The sequence below is a fragment of the Salmo trutta genome, chromosome 13 (genome assembly GCF_901001165.1).
Source record: "Salmo trutta chromosome 13, fSalTru1.1, whole genome shotgun sequence".
NCBI classification, from domain to species: Eukaryota; Metazoa; Chordata; class Actinopteri; order Salmoniformes; family Salmonidae; genus Salmo; species Salmo trutta.
In genome coordinates, this window is record NC_042969.1 from 18,329,428 (window position 1) to 18,356,760 (window position 27,333).

Here is a 27,333-nt window from a genome sequence, read left to right on the forward strand (position 1 = left end):
GAACAAGATTAGCCCAACACATGTTTCAAAGCCAGCGATGAGCTCAGCATGCAGTGTGGATGTCCCTATCAGACCTGATAACGACAGATAGAGGAAGTTTGAATATAGAGTGAGAAGGGGTGAGAGAGAGAACAGGGAAGATAAATCGTTTGACAGAGAGAGCAAACTAGAATGCTATTTGGCCCTAAACAGAGAGTACACAGTGGCAGAATACATGACCACTGTGACTGACCCAAACTTAAGAAACGATTTGACTATGTACATACTCTGCCGTAGGCAGACCTGGCTCTCAAGAGAGGACAGGCTATATGCACACTGCCCACAAAATGAGGTGGAAACTGAGCTGCACTTCCTAACCTCCTGCCAAATGTATGACCATATTAGAAACACATATTTCCCTCAGATTACACAGATCCACAAAGAATTCGAAAACAAACCGATTTTGATAAACTCCCATATCTACTGGGTGAAATACCACAGTGTGCAATCACAGCAGCAAAATGTGTGACCTGTTGCCACAAGAAAAGGGCAACCAGTGAAGAACAAACACAATTGTAAATATAACCCATATTTATGTTTATTTATTTTCCCTTTTTTACTTTAACTATTTGCACATCGTTACAACACTGTATATAGACATAATATTTGAAATGTCTTTATTCTTTTGGAACTTTTGTCAGTGTAATATTTACTGTTCATCTTTTATTGTTTATTTCACTGTTGTTTTTATCTATTTCACTTGCTTTGGCAATATTAACATATGTTTCCCATGTCAATAAGGCATCTTGAATTGAATTGAGAGAGAGACGAAGGTGAGTTAGTGATGGGTTTCTTGTTGCTATGTTTTTGTTGTTACGGAGAATCATTCCTATTGGAAGTAGTGTGTTGTGAGATGACAGAAGTGAACTGCATCATGTTCCCTGAGGCTCTTCAGAAGAAGCCATCTGTTATAATGCCAGAGCTATGGCCTCCTGCTTTACTGACTAAGATCTACACCTCTCAGTACACCTCTGTTAACCTCCTGTCTCTACCTCTATCTACCTCTGTTAACCTCCTCTCTCTACCTCTATCTACCTACCTCTGTTAACCTCCTCTCTCTACCTCTATCTACCTCTGTTAACCTCCTCTCTCTACCTCTATCTACCTCTGTTAACCTCCTCTCTCTACCTCTATCTACCTACCTCTGTTAACCTCCTCTCTCTACCTCTATCTACCTCTGTTAACCTCCTGTCTCTACCTCTATCTACCTCTGTTAACCTCCTCTCTCTACCTCTATCTACCTACCTCTGTTAACCTCCTCTCTCTACCTCTATCTACCTCTGTTAACCTCCTCTCTCTACCTCTATCTACCTCTGTTAACCTCCTCTCTCTACCTCTATCTACCTCTGTTAACCTCCTCTCTCTACCTCTATCTACCTCTGTTAACCTCCTCTCTCTACCTCTATCTACCTTTGTTAACCTCCTCTCTCTACCTCTATCTACCTCTGTTAACCTCCTCTCTCTACCTCTATCTACCTACCTCTGTTAACCTCCTCTCTCTACCTCTATCTACCTCTGTTAACCTCCTCTCTCTACCTCTATCTACCTCTGTTAACCTCCTCTCTCTACCTCTATCTACCTCTGTTATCTCCTCTCTCTACCTCTATCTACCTCTGTTAACCTCCTCTCTCGCTCTATCTATCTACCTCTGTTAACCTCCTCTCTCTATCTACCTCTGTTAACCTCCTCTCTCTACCTCTATCTACTTCTGTTAACCTCCTCTCTCTACCTCTACCTCTGTTAACCTCCTCTCTCTACCTCTATCTACCTCTGTTAACCTCCTCTCTCTACCTCTATCTACCTCTGTTAACCTCCTCTCTCTACCTCTATCTACCTCTGTTAACCTCCTCTCTCTACCTCTACCTCTGTTAACCTCCTCTCTCTACCTCTACCTCTGTTAACCTCCTCTCTCTACCTCTATCTATCTACCTCTGTTAACCTCCTCTCTTGCTCTACATCTACCTCTGTTAACCTCCTCCCTCGCTCTACATCTACCTCTGTTAACCTCCTCCCTCGCTCTACATCTACTTCTGTTAACGTCCTCTCTCTACCTCTACCTCTGTTAACCTCCTCTCTCTCTCTACGTCCATCTACCTACCTACCTCTATCTACCTACCACTGTTAACCTCCTCTCTCTACCTCTATCTATCTACCTCTGTTAACCTCCTCTCTCTACCTCTATCCATCTACCTCTGTTAACCTCCTTTCTCTACTTCTATCTATCTACCTCTGTTATCTCCTCTCTCTACCTCTATCCATCTACCTCTGTTAACCTCCTTTCTCTACTTCTATCTACCTCTGTTAACCTCTTCTCTCTACCTCTATCTACCTCTGTTAACCTCCTCTCTCTACCTCTATCTACCTACCTCTGTTAACCTCCTCTCTCTACCTCTATCTACCTACCTCTGTTAACCTCCTCTCTCTACCTCTATCTACCTACCTCTGTTAACCTCTTCTCTTCTGTTTTTTGGTAGGTTTCCAAACTACATTCCTTCCATCTATAGCATTTCTTAATATTACTCAGTTCCTTTGGCTTTGATGTCTCATGATTGAGTATTGCTCTGTTCAAGTAGACTGTGATTTTGCTGTGATCTGATTGGGGTGTCAGTGGGCTGACTGTGAACGCTCTAAGAGACTCTGGGTTGAGGTCAGTGATAAAGTAGTCTATAGTACTACTGCCAAGAGATGAGCTATAGGTGTACCTACCATAGGAGTCTCCTCGAAGCCTACCATTGACTATGTACATACCCAGTGTTTGACAGAGCTGCAGGAGATGTGACCCATTTTTGTTGGCTATGTTGTCATAGTTGTGCCTAGGGGGGCATATGGGGGAGGGAATGCTGTCACCTGCAGGCAGGTGTTTGTCCCCCTGTGTGCTGAGGGTGTCGGGTTCTTGTCCAGTTCTGGCATTTAGGTCACCACAGACTAGTACATGTCCTTGGGCATGGAAATGATTGATTTCCCCCTCCAGGATGGAGAAGCTGTCTTCATTAAGCTGTGGGGATTCTAGTGGGGGGATATAGGTAGCACACAGAAGGAAATTTTTCTCTGTTAAGATCATTTCCTTTTGAATTTCTAGCCAAATGTAAAATGTTCCTGTTTTGATTAATTTAATGGAGTGAATTAGGTCTGCTCTATACCAAATTAGCATACCACTTGAGTCCCTTCCCTGTTTCACACCTGGTAGTTTGGTGGGTGGGACTACCAGCTCTCTGTAACCTAGAGGGCAACCAGTGGGTCCATCTCCTCTATAGCATGTTTCTTGTAGGATGACAATGTCTGTATTTCCGATTTCTTTGATGAAGTCCAGGTTCCTGCTCTTTAGGCCAAAGGCAGATTACATCAGGCCTTGGATATTCCAGGATGAGATGGTGAAGGCTTTGTGATCCATAAAGTATCCAATGTTGTTGGTCGTGTGGTTTGGCCTCGGTCAGTAAGTGTGAGCAGAGCCTGCTGAGCATCTGGTACATGCCATTGGCTTGGGCTAGTGTAAGAGTGGGGGTTGGGCCTGTTAACCCGCTCACAGCCTGGGCGTATGTGTGACTTCCATGTTGAGGCCCTCTTTGCTTGGGTGGGGGTTATGGGGTGGGCAGGAGGGGCATAGGTCTGATCTGAGGGTGCCTATAGTTGATTTGGTTGGGGTGGGGTTGTGTATGTGGCTGGTGGTGTTGTGATCTAGATGTAGGTCCTCTCAGAGTGGGTCCTCTAAGTGTAGGCCCAGGGTCCTAACACCCCCCCCACCCCCACCCCCACCCTGTCAGATGGCCAGCAGAGGGACTGAAGGCTCCCCAAAGCCCTGGTGGTTCCTGCTTGTCTCTGGGTACATCTCAAATGGCACCCTATTCTCTACATAGTGCACTACTAAATATAGGGCTCTGGTGAACAGAAATAGAGCGCTATACACAGGAATAGATGGTGGATTAACAGTTTATAGTAATGGATAATGCTCCTGTAGACCCAGTTTCTGTTGGTTTAGTATTTTTAGCTCTATGTATGGGAGTTATATGCTCTCAAGGTCTGTGTCCAATGGTGAGTGACAATCTGTAGTCAGCAGACACGCCACAGCCAATGGCTGACGGATTACAGTGGTTACCTGAACACAACATAAGGGGCTAGAAAGATGCCCCTTAAGACCAAAAGACAGACACACACACACACACACACATTTTCCTGTCCTTGTAAGACACTGGCAGACAGAACACAGGTTTTGTTTTAATGAGCAGAAGCAGAGATGTGGAGGCTAGAGAATACCATCACCTTTTATAGACATGATCCCAACCCTCTCTATTTACCTTAGCAGTGTGCTGTCTACACACACACACACACACACACACACACACACACACACACACACACACACACACACACACACACACACACACACACACACACACACACACACACACACACACACATACAATGTGTACAGAAAACAGGAGAAGTTGATTCTATGGTATAGTGCTAGTGCTGAAACCAAGTTGGTTAACCTCCCTGTAACTTTGCTCTGCTCTGGTGTCCAATAAACATTTGTTTATTATTCACTCACAGACTGTAGCCTACAAGTAATCATATTCACTCACAGACTGTAGCCTACAAGTAATCATATTCACTCACAGACTGTAGCCTACAAGTAATCATATTCACTCACAGACTGTAGCCTACAAGTAATCATATTCACTCACAGACTGTAGTCTACAAGTAATCATATTCACTCACAGACTGTAGCCTACAAGTAATCATATTCACTCACAGACTGTAGCCTACAAGTAATCATATTCACTCACAGACTGTAGCCTACAAGTAATCATATTCACTCACAGACTGGAGCCTACAAGTAATCATATTCACTCACAGACTGTAGCCTACAAGTAATCATATCCACTCAGACTGTAGCCTACAAGTAATCATATTCACTCACAGACTGGAGCCTACAAGTAATCATATTCACTCAGACTGTAGCCTACAAGTAATCATATTCACTCACAGACTGGAGCCTACAAGTAATCATATTCACTCAGACTGTAGCCTACAAGTAATCATATTCACTCACAGACTGGAGCCTACAAGTAATCATATTCACTCACAGACTGGAGCCTACAAGTAATCATATTCACTCAGACTGTAGCCTACAAGTAATCATATTCACTCACAGACTGTAGCCTACAAGTAATCATATTCACTTACAGACTGTAGCCAACAAGTAATCATATTCACTCAGACTGTAGCCTACAAGTAATCATATTCACTTACAGACTGTAGCCTACAAGTAATCATATTCACTCACAGACTGGAGCCTACAAGTAATCATATTCACTCACAGACTGTAGCCTACAAGTAATCATATTCACTCACAGACTGTAGCCTACAAGTAATCATATTCACTCACAGACTGTAGCCTACAAGTAATCATATTCACTCACAGACTGGAGCCTACAAGTAATCATATTCACTCACAGACTGGAGCCTACAAGTAATCATATTCACTTACAGACTGAGCCTACAAGTAATCATATTCACTCACAGACTGGAGCCTACAAGTAATCATATTCACTCACAGACTGGAGCCTACAAGTAATCATATTCACTTACAGACTGTAGCCTACAAGTAATCATATTCACTTACAGACTGTAGTCTACAAGTAATCATATTCACTTACAGACTGTAGCCTACAAGTAATCATATTCACTTACAGACTGGAGCCTACAAGTAATCATATTCACTTACAGACTGTAGCCTACAAGTAATCATATTCACTTACAGACTGGAGCCTACAAGTAATCATATTCACTTACAGACTGTAGCCTACAAGTAATCATATTCACTCACAGACTGTAGCCTACAAGTAATCATATTCACTCAGACTGTAGCCTACAAGTAATCATATTCACTCAGACTGTAGCCTACAAGTAATCATATTCACTCACAGACTGGAGCCTACAAGTAATCATATTCACTTACAGACTGTAGCCTACAAGTAATCATATTCACTCACAGACTGTAGCCTACAAGTAATCATATTCACTCACAGACTGGAGCCTACAAGTAATCATATTCACTTACAGACTGTAGCCTACAAGTAATCATATTCACTCACAGACTGGAGCCTACAAGTAATCATATTCACTTACAGACTGTAGCCTACAAGTAATCATATTCACTTACAGACTGTAGCCTACAAGTAATCATATTCACTTACAGACTGGAGCCTACAAGTAATCATATTCACTTACAGACTGTAGCCTACAAGTAATCATATTCACTTACAGACTGGAGCCTACAAGTAATCATATTCACTTACAGACTGTAGCCTACAAGTAATCATATTCACTCACAGACTGTAGCCTACAAGTAATCATATTCACTTACAGACTGTAGCCTACAAGTAATCATATTCACTCAGACTGTAGCCTACAAGTAATCATATTCACTCACAGACTGGAGCCTACAAGTAATCATATTCACTCACAGACTGTAGCCTACAAGTAATGATATCCACTCAGACTGTAGCCTACAAGTAATCATATTCACTCACAGACTGGAGCCTACAAGTAATCATATTCACTCAGACTGTAGCCTACAAGTAATCATATTCACTCACAGACTGGAGCCTACAAGTAATCATATTCACTCAGACTGTAGCCTACAAGTAATCATATTCACTCAGACTGTAGCCTACAAGTAATCATATTCACTCACAGACTGTAGCCTACAAGTAATCATATTCACTTACAGACTGTAGCCTACAAGTAATCATATTCACTCACAGACTGGAGCCTACAAGTAATCATATTCACTCACAGACTGTAGCCTACAAGTAATCATATTCACTCACAGACTGTAGCCTACAAGTAATCATATTCACTCACAGACTGGAGCCTACAAGTAATCATATTCACTCACAGACTGTAGCCTACAAGTAATCATATTCACTCACAGACTGTAGCCTACAAGTAATCATATTCACTCACAGACTGGAGCCTACAAGTAATCATATTCACTCACAGACTGGAGCCTACAAGTAATCATATTCACTTACAGACTGGAGCCTACAAGTAATCATATTCACTCACAGACTGGAGCCTACAAGTAATCATATTCACTCACAGACTGGAGCCTACAAGTAATCATATTCACTTACAGACTGTAGCCTACAAGTAATCATATTCACTTACAGACTGTAGCCTACAAGTAATTATATTCACTTACAGACTGTAGCCTACAAGTAATCATATTCACTTACAGACTGTAGCCTACAAGTAATCATATTCACTTACAGACTGTAGCCTACAAGTAATCATATTCACTTACAGACTGTAGCCTACAAGTAATCATATTCACTTACAGACTGGAGCCTACAAGTAATCATATTCACTTACAGACTGGAGCCTACAAGTAATCATATTCACTTACAGACTGTAGCCTACAAGTAATCATATTCACTCACAGACTGTAGCCTACAAGTAATCATATTCACTCAGACTGTAGCCTACAAGTAATCATATTCACTCACAGACTGGAGCCTACAAGTAATCATATTCACTTACAGACTGTAGCCTACAAGTATTCATATTCACTTACAGACTGTAGCCTACAAGTAATCATATTCACTCACAGACTGGAGCCTACAAGTAATCATATTCACTTACAGACTGTAGCCTACAAGTAATCATATTCACTCACAGACTGGAGCCTACAAGTAATCATATTCACTTACAGACTGTAGCCTACAAGTAATCATATTCACTTACAGACTGTAGCCTACATGTAATCATATTCACTTACAGACTGGAGCCTACAAGTAATCATATTCACTTACAGACTGGAGCCTACAAGTAATCATATTCACTTACAGACTGGAGCCTACAAGTAATCATATTCACTTACAGACTGTAGCCTACAAGTAATCATATTCACTCACAGACCGTAGCCTACAAGTAATCATATTCACTCAGACTGTAGCCTACAAGTAATCATATTCACTCAGACTGTAGCCTACAAGTAATCATATTCACTCACAGACTGGAGCCTACAAGTAATCATATTCACTTTCAGACTGTAGCCTACAAGTAATCATATTCACTTACAGACTGTAGCCTACAAGTAATCATATTCACTCACAGACTGGAGCCTACAAGTAATCATATTCACTTACAGACTGTAGCCTACAAGTAATCATATTCACTCACAGACTGGAGCCTACAAGTAATCATATTCACTCAGACTGTAGCCTACAAGTAATCATATTCACTCAGACTGTAGCCTACAAGTAATCATATTCACTCACAGACTGTAGCCTACAAGTAATCCTATTCACTTACAGACTGTAGCCTACAAGTAATCATATTCACTTACAGACTGTAGCCTACAAGTAATCATATTCACTCACAGACTGTAGCCTACAAGTAATCATATTCACTTACAGACTGTAGCCTACAAGTAATCATATTCACTCACAGACTGGAGCCTACAAGTAATCATATTCACTCAGACTGTAGCCTACAAGTAATCATATTCACTCAGACTGTAGCCTACAAGTAATCATATTCACTCACAGACTGTAGCCTACAAGTAATCATATTCACTCAGACTGTAGCCTACAAGTAATCATATTCACTCACAGACTGTAGCCTACAAGTAATCATATTCACTCACAGACTGTAGCCTACAAGTAATCATATTCACTCACAGACTGGAGCCTACAAGTAATCACATTCACTCACAGACTGGAGCCTACAAGTAATCATATTCACTCACAGACTGTAGCCTACAAGTACCTACAAGTAATCATATTCACTCACAGACTGTAGCCTACAAGTAATCATATCCACTCACAGACTGTAGCCTACAAGTAATCCTATTCACTCACAGACTGGAGCCTACAGGTAATCATATTCACTCACAGACTGTAGCCTACAAGTAATCATATTCACTCACAGACTGGAGCCTACAAGTAATCATATTCACTCACAGACTGTATTCTACATGTAAATGTAATCACATATGCATAAACAACTGATAAATCATCATCATATGCATAAACAACTGATAAATCATGCCTTGACACTGACACTAATGGATGCTAGTCCATATGCAGTACATGCAGACACATATATGCATAATTTAGCCCATACATACAATGAATGTACAAAACATTAAGAACACCTTCCTAATATTGAGATTCATCCCCTATTCGCCCTCAGAATAGACTCAGTTCATCAGGGCATGGACTCTACAAGGTGTCGAAAGCGTTCCACAGGGATGCTGGCCCATGTTGACTCCAATGCTTCCCACAGTTGTGTCAAGTTGGCTAGATGTCCTTTGAGTAGTGGACCATTCTTGATACACACAGGAAACTGTTGAGCAGGAAAAAAACAGCAGCTTTGCAGTTCTTGACACAAACCAGCGTGCCTGGCACCAACTACCATACCCAATTCAAAGGCATTTCAGTATTTTGTCTTGCCCATTCACCCTCTGAATGGCACATATACACAATCCATGTCTCAATGGTCTCAAAGCTTAAACATCCTTCTTTAACCTGTCTCCTCCCCTTCATCTACTGTACACTGATTGAAGTGGATTTAACAAATGACATCAATAAGGGATCAAAGCTTTCACCCAGATTCACCTGGTCAGTCTATGTCATGGAAAGAGCAGGTGTTCATAATGTTTTGTACACTCAGTGTACATAACAAAGTCTCTCACACACAGACATACAGTACTAACCCTGTAACACACAGTAAACTGAATCAGTCTCCTACTCTACTAGAATAAACAATGTAGGTCTTACCTTTCCGATAGGTCCGATCCTGCTTATTGCTCTGCATGGAAAAGGTCCCCATGACGAGCCCCATGTTTACAGCCACACAAAGACTCTGTGTCTGCGATTGATTGAGTGTGTGTATGTGTGCGTGCGTGCGTGCATGTGTGTGTCTTGTGTGCCTGTTGTTGTTAAGTTATGAATGTGAGGCTACTCCGTGTGCAAGCCAGTGGCATTCCTCTTCTGTCTGACTCCTACGCAGTTGTAATGTTGGTGTGTGCGAGAGCGTGTGTGTGTGCGAGAGCGTGTGTGCGTGAGAGAGACCACATGCACTACGGCACTACCTTTGTCTGTATGGCAACACTGACACCCCTAGGTTTACATGAATCTCTCCCTCTCTCTCTCTCTCTCTCTCTCTCTCCCTCTCTCTCTCCTCTCTCTCTCTCTCTCCTCTCTCTCTCTCTCTCTCCTCTCTCTCTCTCTCTCTCTCTCTCTCTCCCTCTCTCTCTCTCTCTCTCTCTCTTAATATCTCTCTGTCACAGCCATCTTGTCATTCTATTCATTCTTAATATACGTCTGTTACTCCCCCTCTTTTTCCCTCTCTCCGTCTCTTTGTCTGTCTCGTGGGGAGAGGGGGATCACACTGTTGCTTATGGAACAGGAAGGAAGCAGACAGAATCTCACAGAGGAAAGCTGGAAGCTGGGAGGAGAGAGGAAAGAGGGATGCAGAGGGAAAAAAAGAGAAAGATTCAGCTTGATGAAAAGGAGAGTGATTAAGAGGATTTGACACTGGATAATGCAAAAAGCAGGGGAGTGAGAAACAGAGAGAGATGAGGTGAGAAAGGGGAGGAGCTCTGCTCCGTCTCTATTGTTATTCTGCAGACACACGGTCTGTCTGTGTTCACTGGATGTTGCATTATCTCACACACTACTGGCTTGGCGGTGTGTGTGTTTGTGTGTGTGTGTGTGTACATGGTTTCCTACCTTATCAGGACCACAATGTCCTAACAATTCACCAGAGTGTGTGTGTGTGTGTGTGTGTGTCTGTGTGTACTGTGTGTGTACTGTGTGAAAGTGTTTAACTATGGGACCACTAGTGTCCTCCCACCCACACCCCCCCATGGGACCACTAGTGTCCTCCCACCCACACCCCCCCATGGGACCACTAGTGTCCTCCCACCCACACCCCCCCATGGGACCACTAGTGTCCTCCCACCCACACCCCCCCATGGGACCACTAGCATTCTCCCACCCACACCCCCCCCCCCCATGGGACCACTAGCATTCTCCCACCCACACCCCCCCATGGGACCACTAGCATTCTCCCACCCACACCCCCCCCCCCCCATGGGACCACTAGCATTCTCCCACCCACACCCCCCCATGGGACCACTAGTGTTCTCCCACCCACACCCCCCCATGGGACCACTAGTGTTCTCCCACCCACACCCCCCCATGGGACCACTAGTGTTCTCTCCCCCCCCCCCATGGGACCACTAGTGTTCTCCCACCCACATACCCCCCCCCCCATGGGACCACTAGTGTTCTCTCCCCCCCCCCCCCCATGGGACCACTAGTGTTCTCCCACCCACACACCCCCCCCATGGGACCACTAGTGTTCTCCCACCCACACACCCCCCCCATGGGACCACTAGTGTTCTCCCACCCACACCCCCCCATGGGACCACTAGCATTCTCCCACCCACACCCCCCCCCCCATGGGACCACTAGCATTCTCCCACCCACACCCCCCCCCCCATGGGACCACTAGTGTTCTCCCACCCACCCCCCCCCATGGGACCACTAGTGTCCTCCCACCCACACTACCCCATGGGACCACTAGTGTTCTCCCACCCACACCCCCCCCCCCCATGGGACCACTAGTGTTCTCCCACCCACAACCCCCCATGGGACCACTAGTGTCCTCCCACCGACACCCCCCCATGGGACCACTAGTGTTCTCCCACCCACACACCCCCCCATGGGACCACTAGTGTTCTCCCACCCACACCCCCCCATGGGACCACTAGTGTTCTCTCCCCCCCCCCCCATGGGACCACTAGTGTTCTCCCACCCACATACCCCCCCCCCCCATGGGACCACTAGTGTTCTCCCACCCACACCCCCCCATGGGACCACTAGTGTTCTCCCACCCACACCCCCCCATGGGACCACTAGTGTTCTCTCCCCCCCCCCATGGGACCACTAGTGTTCTTCCCCCCCCCCCATGGGACCACTAGTGTTCTCCCACCCACACACCCCCCCCATGGGACCACTAGTGTTCTCCCCACCCACACACCCCCCCCATGGGACCACTAGTGTTCTCCCACCCCCCCATGGGACCACTAGTGTTCTTCCCCCCCCCCCATGGGACCACTAGTGTTCTCCCACCCACACACCCCCCCCATGGGACCACTAGTGTTCTCCCACCCACACACCCCCATGGGACCACTAGTGTTCTCCCACCCACACCCCCCCCATGGGACCACTAGTGTTCTCCCCCCCCCATGGGACCACTAGTGTTCTCTCCCCCCCCCCCCCATGGGACCACTAGTGTTCTCCCACCCACACACCCCCCCCCATGGGACCACTAGTGTTCTCTCCCCCCCCCCCCCATGGGACCACTAGTGTTCTCCCACCCACACACCCCCCCCCATGGGACCACTAGTGTTCTCCCACCCACACACCCCCCCCATGGGACCACTAGTGTTCTCCCACCCACACACCCCCATGGGACCACTAGTGTTCTCCCCCCCCCCCATGGGAACCACTAGTGTTCTCCCCCCCCCCATGGGACCACTAGTGTTCTTCCCCCCCCCCATGGGACCACTAGTGTTCTCTCCCCCCCCCCCCCATGGGACCACTAGTGTTCTCCCCCCCCCATGGGACCACTAGTGTTCTCCCCCCCCCATGGGACCACTAGTGTTCTCCCCCCCCCATGGGACCACTAGTGTTCTCCCCCCCCCCCCATGGGACCACTAGTGTTCTCCCCCCCCCATGGGACCACTAGTGTTCTCCCCCCCCCATGGGACCACTAGTGTTCTCCCCCCCCCCATGGGACCACTAGTGTTCTCCCCCCCCCATGGGACCACTAGTGTTCTTCCCCCCCCCCCCATGGGACCACTAGTGTTCTCCCCCCCCCCCATGGGACCACTAGTGTTCTCCCCCCCCCCATGGGACCACTAGTGTTCTCCCCCCCCCATGGGACCACTAGTGTTCTCCCCCCCCCATGGGACCACTAGTGTTCTCCCCCCCCCATGGGACCACTAGTGTTCTCCCCCCCCATGGGACCACTAGTGTTCTCCCCCCCCCCATGGGACCACTAGTGTTCTCCCCCCCCCATGGGACCACTAGTGTTCTCCCCCCCCCATGGGACCACTAGTGTTCTTCTCCCCCCCCATGGGACCACTAGTGTTCTCCCCCCCCCATGGGACCACTAGTGTTCTCCCCCCCCCCATGGGACCACTAGTGTTCTCCCCCCCCCATGGGACCACTAGTGTTCTTCCCCCCCCCCATGGGACCACTAGTGTTCTTCCCCCCCCCCCATGGGACCACTAGTGTTCTCCCACCCACACCCCCCCATGGGACCACTAGTGTTCTCCCCCCCCCCCCCATGGGACCACTAGTGTTCTCCCCCCCCCCCCCCCCCCATGGGACCACTAGTGTTCTCCCACCCACACACCCCCCCCTTAAGACCCTCAAGGGGTCTTAAAATACAAAATCAAATAGAAAAATGGTATGACAATCTTAAAACAATTCCATATAGCTTGGTAGAACCCCCTTCCCCGGCTTAGACAGGGATTAGACTCTAATGGGTTAAAGGAGAGCTCCTCAGTGAGACCAAGCATAAAATGGCAGTAATACAGTCATTAGGGCAGCACTCTCATTAAACACACTGCTCCCTCAGCACAGGTAGTCAATCAGGACAGGGAGAGGAGGGAGAGGAGGGAGAGGAGGGAGGGAGGTAGAAACTGGTGTGTAATGAAACGTGACATTTCCTTCTCTCTCCCTCTGCCCTCCTGGCTCAGTGAAAGTGATATGACAGCATTTTTAGATCTATCCTCATACAGAGGTGCAGCACACCCACACACTCTCTGTCGCTCTCTCCATCTCCCTGGAATGCACAGGAGAGGAGTGAGGAATACAAAACAGTACGTCTGATCAGACATGCCAGGCAGGGCAGCAACAAACCTAAAGAGACATCACACCACCAGCCATTCACCACCAGCCATTCACCACCAGCCATTCACCACCAGCCATTCACCACCAGCCATTCACCACCAGCCATTCACCACCAGCCAATCACCACCAGTCATTCACCACCAGCCATTCACCACCAGCCATTCACCACCAGCCAATCACCACCAGTCATTCACCACCAGCCATTCACCACCAGCCATTCACCACCAGCCAATCACCACCAGTCATTCACCACCAGCCATTCACCACCAGCCATTCACCACCAGCCATTCACCACCAGCCATTCACCACCAGCCAATCACCACCAGCCATTCACCACCAGCCATTCACCACCAGCCATTCACCACCAGCCATTCACCACCAGCCAATCACCACCAGCCATTCACCACCAGCCATTCACCACCAGCCATTCACCACCAGCCAATCACCACCAGTCATTCACCACCAGCCATTCACCACCAGCCATTCACCACCAGCCATTCACCACCAGCCATTCACCACCAGCCATTTAAAACCAACCATTCACCACCAGCCATTCACCACCAGCCATTCACCACCAGCCATTCAAAACCAGCCATTCAAAACCAGCCATTCAAAACCAGCCATTCACCACCAGCCATTCACCACCAGCCATTCAAAACCAGCCATTCACCACCAGCCATTCACCACCAGCCATTCATCACCAGCCGTTCAGCACCAGCCATTCACCACCATCCATTCAAAACCAGCCATTCAGCACTAGCAGCACCAGCCATTCACCACCAGCCATTCAAAACCAGCCATTCAAATCCAGCCATTCAGCACCAGCAGCACCAGACATTCAAAACCAGCTATTCAAAACCAGCCATTCACCACCAGCCATTCAGCACCAGCCATTCACCACCAGCCATTCACCACCAGCCATTCACCACCAGCCATTCACCACCAGCCATTCAAAACCAGCCATTCAAAACCAGCCATTCAGCACCAGCCATTCAGCACCAGCAGCACCAGATATTCAGCACCAGCCATTCAAAACCAGCCATTCAAAACCAGCCATTCACCACCAGCCATTCATCACCAGCCATTCAGCACCAGCCATTCACCACCATCCATTCAAAACCAGCCATTCAGCACTAGCAGCACCAGCCATTCACCACCAGCCATTCAAAACCAGCCATTCACCACCACCCATTCACCACCACCCATTCACCACCACCCATTCAGCACCAGCCATTCACCACCAGCCATTCACCACCAGCCAATCACCACCAGTCATTCACCACCAGCCATTCACCACCAGCCATTCACCACCAGCCATTCACCACCAGCCATTCACCACCAGCCATTTAAAACCAACCATTCACCACCAGCCATTCACCACCAGCCATTCACCACCAGCCATTCAAAACCAGCCATTCAAAACCAGCCATTCAAAACCAGCCATTCACCACCAGCCATTCACCACCAGCCATTCAAAACCAGCCATTCACCACCAGCCATTCACCACCAGCCATTCATCACCAGCCGTTCAGCACCAGCCATTCACCACCATCCATTCAAAACCAGCCATTCAGCACTAGCAGCACCAGCCATTCACCACCAGCCATTCAAAACCAGCCATTCAAATCCAGCCATTCAGCACCAGCAGCACCAGACATTCAAAACCAGCTATTCAAAACCAGCCATTCACCACCAGCCATTCAGCACCAGCCATTCACCACCAGCCATTCACCACCAGCCATTCACCACCAGCCATTCACCACCAGCCATTCACCACCAGCCAATCACCACCAGTCATTCACCACCAGCCATTCACCACCAGCCATTCACCACCAGCCATTCACCACCAGCCATTCACCACCAGCCAATCACCACCAGTCATTCACCACCAGCCATTCACCACCAGCCATTCACCACCAGCCATTCACCACCAGCCATTCACCACCAGCCATTTAAAACCAACCATTCACCACCAGCCATTCACCACCAGCCATTCACCACCAGCCATTCAAAACCAGCCATTCAAAACCAGCCATTCAAAACCAGCCATTCACCACCAGCCATTCACCACCAGCCATTCAAAACCAGCCATTCACCACCAGCCATTCACCACCAGCCATTCATCACCAGCCGTTCAGCACCAGCCATTCACCACCATCCATTCAAAACCAGCCATTCAGCACTAGCAGCACCAGCCATTCACCACCAGCCATTCAAAACCAGCCATTCAAATCCAGCCATTCAGCACCAGCAGCACCAGACATTCAAAACCAGCTATTCAAAACCAGCCATTCACCACCAGCCATTCAGCACCAGCCATTCACCACCAGCCATTCACCACCAGCCATTCACCACCAGCCATTCACCACCAGCCATTCAAAACCAGCCATTCAAAACCAGCCATTCAGCACCAGCCATTCAGCACCAGCAGCACCAGATATTCAGCACCAGCCATTCAAAACCAGCCATTCAAAACCAGCCATTCACCACCAGCCATTCATCACCAGCCATTCAGCACCAGCCATTCACCACCATCCATTCAAAACCAGCCATTCAGCACTAGCAGCACCAGCCATTCACCACCAGCCATTCAAAACCAGCCATTCAAATCCAGCCATTTAGCACCAGCAGCACCAGACTTTCAAAACCAGCTATTCAAAACCAGCCATTCACCACCAGCCATTCAGCACCAGCCATTCACCACCAGCCATTCAAAACCAGCCATTCAGCACCAGCAGCACCAGCCATTCACCACCACCCATTCACCACCAGCCATTCACCACCACCCATTCACCACCAGCCATTCACCACCACCCATTCACCACCACCCATTCAGCACCAGCCATTCAAAACCAGCCATTCAAAACCAGCCATTCAGCACCAGCAGCACCAGCCATTCACCACCACCCATTCACCACCAGCCATTCACCACCAGCCATTCACCACCAGCCATTCAAAACCAGCCATTCAAAACTAGCCATTCACCACCAGCCATTCACCACCAGCCATTCACCACCAGCCATTCAAAACCAGCCATTCAGCACCAGCAGCACCAGCCTTTCACCACCAGCCATTCAAAACCAGCCATTCAAAACCAGCCATTCAGCACCAGCAGCACCAGACATTCAGCATCAGCCATTCAAAACCAGCCATTCAGCACCAGCAGCACCAGACATTCAGCACCAGCCATTCAAAAACAGCCATTCAAAACAGCCATTCAGCACCAGCAGCACCAGACATTCAGCACCAGACATTCAGCACCAGACATTCAGCACCAGCCATTCAGCACCAGCCATTCAAAACCAGCCATTCAAAACAGCCATTCAGCACCAGCAGCACCAGACATTCACCACCAGCCATTCACCACCAGCCATTCACCACCAGCCATTCACCACCAGCCATTCACCACCAGCCATTTAAAACCAACCATTCACCACCAGCCATTCACCACCAGCCATTCACCACCAGCCATTCAAAACCAGCCTTTCAAAACCAGCCATTCAAAACCAGCCATTCACCACCAGCCATTCAGCACCAGCTATTCACCACCAGCCATTCACCACCAGCCATTCAAAACCAGCCATTCAGCACCAGCAGCACCAGCCATTCACCACCAGCCATTCAAATCCAGCCATTCAAAACCAGCCATTCAGCACCAGCAGCACCAGATATTCAGCACCAGCCATTCAAAACCAGCCATTCAAAACCAGCCATTCACCACCAGCCATTCACCACCAGCCATTCATCACCAGCCATTCACCACCAGCCATTCACTACCATCCATTCAAAACCAGCCATTCAGCACTAGCAGCACCAGCCATTCACCACCAGCCATTCAAAACCAGCCATTCAAATCCAGCCATTCAGCACCAGCAGCACCAGACATTCAAAACCAGCTATTCAAAACCAGCCATTCACCACCAGCCATTCAGCACCAGCCATTCACCACCAGCCAATTCAGCACCAGCCATTCACCACCAGCCATTTAAAACCAACCATTCAAAACCAGCCATTCAAAACCAGCCATTCAGCACCAGCAGCACCAGATATTCAGCACCAGCCATTCAAAACCAGCCATTCAAAACCAGCCATTCACCACCAGCCATTCATCACCAGCCATTCACCACCAGCCATTCAAAACCAGCCATTCACCACCAGCCATTCACCACCAGCCATTCAAAACCAGCCATTCAGCACCAGCAGCACCAGCCATTCACCACCACCCATTCACCACCACCCATTCACCACCAGCCATTCACCACCAGCCATTCACCACCAGCCATTCAAAACCAGCCATTCAGCACCAGCAGCACCAGACATTCAGCATCAGCCATTCAAAACCAGCCATTCAGCACCAGCAGCACCAGACATTCAGCACCAGCCATTCAAAACCAGCCATTCAAAACCAGCCATTCACCACCAGCCATTCATCACCAGCCGTTCAGCACCAGCCATTCACCACCATCCATTCAAAACCAGCCATTCAGCACTAGCAGCACCAGCCATTCACCACCAGCCATTCAAAACCAGCCATTCAAATCCAGCCATTCAGCACCAGCAGCACCAGACATTCAAAACCAGCTATTCAAAACCAGCCATTCACCACCAGCCATTCAGCACCAGCCATTCACCACCAGCCATTCAAAACCAGCCATTCAGCACCAGCAGCACCAGCCATTCACCACCACCCATTCACCACCACCCATTCACCACCACCCATTCACCACCACCCATTCAGCACCAGCCATTCAAAACCAGCCATTCAGCACCAGCAGCACCAGCCATTCACCACCACCCATTCACCACCAGCCATTCACCACCAGCCATTCACCACCAGCCATTTAAAACCAACCATTCACCACCAGCCATTCACCACCAGCCATTCACCACCAGCCATTCAAAACCAGCCATTCAAAACTAGCCATTCACCACCAGCCATTCACCACCAGCCATTCACCACCACCCATTCACCACCACCCATTCAGCACCAGCAGCACCAGACATTCAGCATCAGCCATTCAAAACCAGCCATTCAGCACCAGCAGCACCAGACATTCAGCACCAGCCATTCAAAACCAGCCATTCAAAACAGCCATTCAGCACCAGCAGCACCAGACATTCAGCACCAGACATTCAGCACCAGCCATTCAGCATCAGCCATTCAAAACAAGCCATTCAGCACCAGCCATTCAGCACCAGCCATTCAAAACCAGCCATTCAGCACCAGCCATTCAGCACCAGCTCCAACACACATCAGACATCAGGGTCAGCACTGAGCTTTTAAACACACTGACGTGGAGAGATAAAGCAGTGTGTTGCTGTTTTTTGCTCTCTCTGTTGCTTCCTGGCACTGAAATAGCAAACAGGAACAAAATTAAGTGGTCTTGTTCCCCTGCTATTCGGTGTACCTGAACATGTCGAAAGCAGAGAAGCAATATACATGTTTTGTGTTCCTAATTGAGGACCGATAAAAAACAGTTTAGCACAGTGAAACACTAAGCCACTGTAGGGTAAGTGGAGAGCTGTTAGGTGAGTCTGATGGATTTGGATGGTGTGGTGTCTGTGACTGGGATGATGGAAACACCAACAGCAAGGTTGACAAATGACCAGAGCATTCACATATACTGTAGTAGTTCCTTTCTGTCATGTTTTACCACAGGGGCCCAAGAGTTACCCCGTGATCTCTTTCTAGGCAGGAAGACCAGACAAAACAGTGGCTAACCTGATATGAAGACAGGCCAACCTTAGATGGAGACGAGGAAAGTGAGAGAGGGAGAGAGAAAGAGACGAGAAAGAGAGACAGAAAGAGAGAGAGTCCAAGCTGAGACAGTGAATAATGCAAACACTTTGTGTGTTTGGGCTTTGTAGTTCCACCATGGAACACTGTGTCTGTAGTACTGAAAAATGAAAGGAAGTACATATGAAGACTGTTAAGTGCCAAAAATAAGAGGTTAAAATACATTATCCTGGTATTTCTTATATCGCTCAGATATAGGACAGACACTTCAGAAAAGTATTAGATTAGCATTTTTATTTGGCAGTACTGCTATTAGCCCATACAAACACATTGAATAACAGATTCACTACATGGAACAACAGATAGTCCCCCCCCAAAAAATGGAAAGGAAGTTTGTTCTGAAGTGTCAGTACTATAGACACAGTGTTCAATAGAGGAACTTCAAAGCCCAAATACACAAAGTGGGCTGTTGCCGTGACCGTATTACCGCCATACCAGCGGTCGCGAGTCAAGAAGGCAGCGGTCACGAGTCTCCAAGCTCTGATGCTGCTGCTGGTCATTAGTAGCATTCCAGACTCACTAACTGCCTGGTACTCAGCATTCTATTGTCCCTCTAATCACTCTGACATCAATGCAAATGTATTCGAAAATTGAATCAAACACTTCATGAGCTCATGTTGCGCAACATCTCTATAGGCGATGCAATTGCGGGTGAAAACAGAGTGATGGCCACTAATAAAAGTGGAGGATCCCATCGGCTTTCTATAGGCCTACTATATTTATTTCTCAACTTTCCTAATATTAAACACATTGCTTATATTTACAACAGGGGTATAGCATACCTGGCTAGTATGAAAATGAACCATGGGAAAAGCGTCCTCCATTTGCTATTTAAGTGCATAGATTACATGTTTTTTTCCAGCTTCCACTGGTTCGATACAGGTGCATGATAATGGTCTATTCTAAATAAAATCAAATGTCACACATATATTATTTAGTATATGTGTAACGCCCTGGCCATAGAGAGGGGTTTTTGTTCTTTATTTTGATTAGGCCAGGATGTTACATTGGGTGGGCGTTCTATGTTCCTTTCTCTATGTTTTTGTATTTCTTTGTTTTTTAGCAACAGAACTGTTGCTAGTCGTTTTTTTGGTTTCTTTTGTATAGTGTTCATTGATCATTAAAACCTTTTATGATGAACACTAACTCCGCTGCACCTTGGTCTCTCTCTCACGACAGCCCTTACAATATGTATAGACAAGATTAAATCAAGAATACTCTGATGGGTGACAATATTAGCCTGTTACTTGTGAACTAAATATTATCACTTGTGAATGATGCCCATCATGAGAAACAGTGCATTTCTTTTGCAAGTTGTCCGAATCATAGTCGCACACCTCATGTAGCCTAGCCCATAGGCCTATATGTTTTAATAAGGTTTGTATCACAACTAAAGTGGCTGAATTACTTCTTAAAATTAAGCACATTAATCTTCTTTACAAGGGGTGTAGAGCCTTACTGGCATATATAAGCAGTGTGTGAGTTTCAAGTTTGGGGAAGATCATTTTCACCATTAAAATGCACCTTTACAATAAAAGCATTACATGCATAATTACATTTGCGGTCACGTTTGATAATGGTGTTTCTGCTAATGGAACATTTGTGCTTATAGCCTACTGCCTTGTGCGCATTGCTGCGCTTATAATGTGAAGAAATAGCCTAATAGTAATCAACATTTAAAGTTAAACGTTCTGATCTGTTGCGGCAGCCACATTGCATAAAATCGTTTTTTTGATACTAGTGGTTGTATTAATTTGAGATCTATTGCATCCCACAACTGTCCCAGACTATGTTTGGAATATTTATTTCTCACACAAAATAAAATAGGTCACCTTTTGTACTGTGGGGGATAGTAGATTGACATAGGCTAGTGCTTTTGCTGTTCGTTAGGCCTACTCATCTTGTTGGCTGACGAAAAGTAAATGTGGACAGTTCTTCCAATATCTTCTATATGTACCTCGGAATTGGATAAGGACTCACGCAGTTGCGTCCCTGATGTGTCTGTCTTAACTTGTAGCCTGTGAGAAGACTGAGAGAAGGTTCGAATCGGCAGTACTCTCAGTGAGAAGGGCACAATGCAGCACTCCAGGCCGCAAAAGGCATTCATATTTTTAGGGTGCATTACGGCCACAAAAGGGATGCCTCCGTGAAATTCGAGGTATTATCAAGTCAGGGGCGGAAATCCCGGGGGGGACACGACCCCCTTCATCCTGGGAAAAATATGATTTGTCCCCCCCAATATATCACTGAAACATAACTATGTAATTTAAATAATATTAATAATACGCAATGAAAGCAATTGTGCTGATTATAGACACTTAATAGCGCGTTTTTAAGTTTCAAAAGATTGCGACCCCCCCCACCCTTTGCCTCACAATGGTTTGATCCACTGCCAGTTCCTTAGTTGGCAAGGTAACAGAGGGGTCGTGTCTACTGTCTGAAAGGCACTCAATGAACGTAACTGACGTAAGGTTAATCCAGTCAATCGCGCACACACACTAGCTGAATATGCAGAGCTAGCGCGCAAATATTAACTATTAAGCTAGCTAGTACCTATTCCATTTATGTGGCGTCGTCAAAGATGGAATCTTTGCTATCGTCAACTTATTCCAAGATCAGCATGCAGATGATGTAAGTTAGTGCTTCAAAGTCCCTGTGATAAGGTTAGCGATAAACTGAAGTCCAAACTGAACAGAACTACACTCTCTTCTACCATTGTCTTAAATATATTTAATGGTCTCGTTGCAAAAGCTAAATTGTCGCAAGGGAACTTTTATTTATTTATTTTATTTCACCTTTATTTAACCCGGGTAGCAAAGATTATAGCAAACACCACTGAAACTGAATTGGTGCTCGCTAGCTTTGCAAATTCAGCTATTGTTGGAAGCCAGCCAATATGAAACAAACTATTAAAATTACAAAAGGTTGCAGCATATGTTGTGTAAATGGTGAACTCATACAGCTGTCAACTCTTGTCATTTAAATCTGTTTCACATTTGCTAGCTACCTTTTAGATTGAAGCCCAAATAGAATGATAAAAGATGATAGAAGCCCATCTCCTACTGTAAATAACCTACACACTGTGTGTGTGTGTGTAGCCAGCCAGCCAGCCAGGTAGAAAAATGGCAGAAAAATAAAAGACGGACATCAGAGTATTTTTCAATACACCAAAACGCATAGTAAGAACCCTAGTAGCCTAATATCTCAAAGACTAGTTGATAAAGTGTTCATAAGAAAGAAATGAAATTCTAATGGAAATGTTTCACAATGATGTCATTTGGCAGAGCAGGCAACAGATGGCACACAGACAGCAGAGTTGGGGACAGATATGCAGGGACAGACTGGCAGAGACAGGGAGTCTCAGGTAAGTTTGTTGAGTCTTTGTTTGGCAACATTATGAAAGGTTCTCAATTTTTTTGACTTGTAAAATAGGAACATAATTGGAAAATGTCATGGATACCCCCACTCTCAACTTAAACTGGGTACCGGTAGTTAGGAGTACGGCAAACACCTTATTTCTTTGGTTCCTCAATATACATTTACCATATTACAATGTATGGTATGTGTTACTACTTTTGGTGTCCCCCTCAGGAATTGCTCTTGAGAAAATGTCATGTAATTGTCCCCTCCAAAGTTGATATCAGATTTTCGCCCCTGTATCAAGTGCTTGTCAAATTGTGAATGAGACACTATTGGAGTGTGTACAGTCTGTGCAAAAAACAAAGAGCTCACGCCTTTCAAGCAACTTTTTTCAAATCATCATTTGAGTCTCATCATGCAGCCTTATAATGTATTAAAAATCTAAACATACTATAAAATAATATCAAATACTGCCACGGAATTACAAGCAAATCTTATCTGCTAAATGAATTAGTGTAGCCCACAGCCATTTGGCATAGCCACATCAGGACCTAACGTTTACATTTTACATTTTAGCAGACGCTCTTATCCAGAGCGACTTACAGTAGTGAATTCATACATTTCAATTCATTTCATACATTTTTTTTTTCTCGTACTGGCCCCCCGTGGGAATTGAACCCACAACCCTGGCCCTGCAAACACCATTGCAAACACCATGCTCTACCAACTGAGCCACAGGGAGGTGTAAGGACAATTCAGAGTATGCTCTTCTGTTCTTCTAAAATAGACTACATTTTCTTCATATCATGTTTTTTTAGACCTGTCTTCAATAAATAATGATTTATTGTGAAGGTGTAGGCTATTTTACATGGATTTATTAGACTTTTAAAATGGCTTGTAGGCTATGTGTGGAAGCCAGGTGGTGCTAAATGTGTTTATGTTAATTAACGGTCAATTACCGTGAGACCAACAGTTATTTGCTTGACAATCACCGGCTGATGAAAATTTCTTGACTGACACAGTGCGAGTACTGATGAACAGAGTTGAAGACACAGAGTTCTACAAACATCTGTTAAGTTTGGCAGTTCTGCCACATAGTTCCACCATGTCACAGTCCAGTCCTGGAGTCAGAACAAAGCAAACAGAGGGTCCCCTTGCAGGCAAGCAGCCATTTTTCATCTGGGATTAAATATTTACTGTTCCATATACACCATATGAGTGTTTTACACACACTAGTTTCTTCCTCCCTCTCTTTGTCTCCACATTGACTACAACAGCACAGCCACCTCTCCTTGACTTTGCGGAAGGGCAGAGGCGGTTGAATGATGGCATTATTCTGTACATTTTTTATAAGGCACTCTTGAAGAACACCTAAAGCAGAGGACCAAGGAGTGAGGATGGACCTTGTGAAATTGTTTAATCTATCAATCGGTGTCAATAACGGTTTGGCTGAAATCGCTTTATCAGTAAGTCTTTTGCAATTCTTAGAATCAATGGTGTAAAACATGTAAGTAAAAATACTTTAATGTACTACTTAAGTCGTTTTTTGGGATATCTGTAGTTTACTAGTTATACACTGCTCAAAAAAATAAAGGGAACACTTAAACAACACAATGTAACTCCAAGTCAATCACACTTCTGTGAAATCAAACTGTCCACTTAGGAAGCAACACTGATTGACAATAAATTTCACATGCTGTTGTGCAAATGGAATAGACAACAGGTGGAAATTATAGGCAATTAGCAAGACACCCCCAATAAAGGAGTGGTTCTGCAGGTGGGGACCACAGACCACTTCTCAGTTCCTATGCTTCCTGGCTGATGTTTTGGTCACTTTTGAATGCTGGCGGTGCTTTCACTCTAGTGGTAGCATGAGACGGAGTCTACAACCCACACAAGTGGCTCAGGTAGTGCAGCTCATCCAGGATGGCACATCAATGCGAGCTGTGGCAAGAAGGTTTGCTGTGTCTGTCAGCGTAGTGTCCAGAGCATGGAGGCGCTACCAGGAGACAGGCCAGTACATCAGGAGCCGTGGAGGAGACCGTAGGAGGGCAACAACCCAGCAGCAGGACCGCTACCTCCGCCTTTGTGCAAGGAGGAGCAGGAAGAGCACTGCCAGAGCCCTGCAAAATGACCTCCAGCAGGCCACAAATGTGCATGTGTCTGCTCAAACGGTCAGAAACAGACTCCATGAGGGTGGTATGAGGGCCCGACGTCCACAAGTGGGGGTTGTGCTTACAGCCCAACACCGTGCAGGACGTTTGGCATTTGCCGGAGAACACCAAGATTGGCAAATTCGCCACTGGCACCCTGTGCTCTTCACAGATGAAAGCAGGTTCACACTGAGCACATGTGACAGACGTGACAGAGTCTGGAGACGCCGTGGAGAACGTTCTGCTGACTGCAACATCCTCCAGCATGACCGGTTTGGCGGTGGGTCAGTCATGGTGTGGGGTGGCATTTCTTTGGGGGGCCGCACAGCCCTCCATGTGCTCGCCAGAGGTAGCCTGACGGCCATTAGGTACCGAGATGAGATCCTCAGACCCCTTGTGAGACCATATGCTGGTGCGGTTGGCCCTGGGTTCCTCCTAATGCAAGACAATGCTAGACCTCATGTGGCTGGAGTGTGTCAGCAGTTCCTGCAAGAGGAAGGCATTGATGCTATGGACTGGCCCGCCCATTCCCCAGACCTGAATCCAATTGAGCACATCTGGGACATCATGTCTCGCTCCATCCACCAACGCCACGTTGCACCACAGACTGTCCAGGAGTTGGCGGATGCTTTAGTCCAGGTCTGGGAGGAGATCCCTCAGGAGACCATCCGCCACCTCATCAGGAGCATGCCCAGGCATTGTAGGGAGGTCATACAGGCACGTGGATCAAATCAAATCAAATGTTATTTGTCACGTGCGCCGAATACAACAGGTATTCCGTACAGTGAAATGCTTACTTACAGGCTCTAACCAACAATGCAGTTAAGTAAAAATAGATAAGTCAAAAATAAGAAATAAAAGTAACATAATTAAAGAGCAGCAGTAAAATAACAATAGTGAGGCTACATCCAGGGGGTACCGGTACAGAGTCAATGTGTGGGGGCACCGGTTAGTTAAGGTAACTGAGGTAATATGTACATGTAGGTAGAGTTAAAGTGACTATGTATAGATAATAAACAGAGAATAGCAGCAGTGTAAAAGAGGGGGGGGGGCAATGCAAATAGTCTGGGTAGCCATTTGATTAGCTGTTCTGGAGTGTTATGCTTGGGGGTAGAAGCTGTTAAGAAGCATTTTTGACCTAGACTTGGCGCTCCGGTACCGCTTGCCGTGCGGTAGCAGAGGGAACAGTCTATGACTAGGGTGGATGGAGTCTTTGACCATTTTTAGGGCCTTCCTCTGACACCGTCTGGTATAGAGAAAGGTGCTCAGATGGGAGGCATGGAAATATTCCGCAGTCAAAATTCATGCCATAACCGACTGAATTACCACTAAAAACAACTTTTGGTTGGTCTTAAATACCCCTACCAGCACTGCCTGAAATTAGCACTTTGGATCATGTGTTTAAGGACACGACTCAAATATTTCCACCCCTGCCATCTGAGTACCTACGTGCTGATGTTAGACAGGTAAAGTACTGGTAAATTGACACTAGCGCCACCTTACAGCCAGCCGGAAACAGAGCCCATTGAGTGCGTCTGAAAGTGGGTGTTGCAAAAGAAGTGGGTGGATCACATCAATGGGTGGATCAACAGCGATGGGTGTAACATTAGCCTTCCATTATTAGTTAGACCGGCCATAGCCAGGTGCACCGCAGGTCAGCTTAATGTTTACATTGCAGGTTAGGAGAACTCATGTAGCAGGTTAGGAGAACTCATGTAGCAGGTTAGGAGAACTCATGTAGCAGGTTAGGAGAACTCATGTAGCAGGTTAGGAGAACTCATGTAGCAGGTTAGGAGAACTCATGTAGCAAGTTAGGAGAACTCATGTAGCAGGTTAGGAGAACTCATGTAGCAGGTTAGGAGAACTCATGTAGCAGGTTAGGAGAACTCATGTAGCAGGTTAAGAGAACTCATGTAGCAGGTTAAGAGAACTCATGTAGCAGGTTAAGAGAACTCATGTAGCAAGTTAAGAGAACTCATGTAGCAGGTTAAGAGAACTCATGTAGCAGGTTAAGAGAACTCATGTAGCAGGTTAAGAGAACTCA

The 27,333-nt window shown here is 46.4% G+C and overlaps 1 protein-coding gene across 2 annotated transcripts in view; it reads right to left on the bottom strand.

Annotated features, from left to right (window-relative positions):
- Positions 1-27,333, bottom strand: part of kcnip1a (Kv channel interacting protein 1 a) — a 73,609-nt gene that overhangs the window by 38,409 nt on the left and 7,867 nt on the right. Inside the window, exon 1 of one of the 2 annotated variants that reach the window (XM_029771260.1) lies at positions 9,828-10,182. The exons of the other annotated variant lie outside the window; for it this stretch is intronic. Coding sequence (XP_029627120.1) covers positions 9,828-9,891 — 64 coding nt within the window. The 5' untranslated portion in view covers positions 9,892-10,182. Of the gene's footprint in view, positions 1-9,827; positions 10,183-27,333 lie in introns of those variants that run through there. 2 annotated transcript variants of the gene reach the window in all.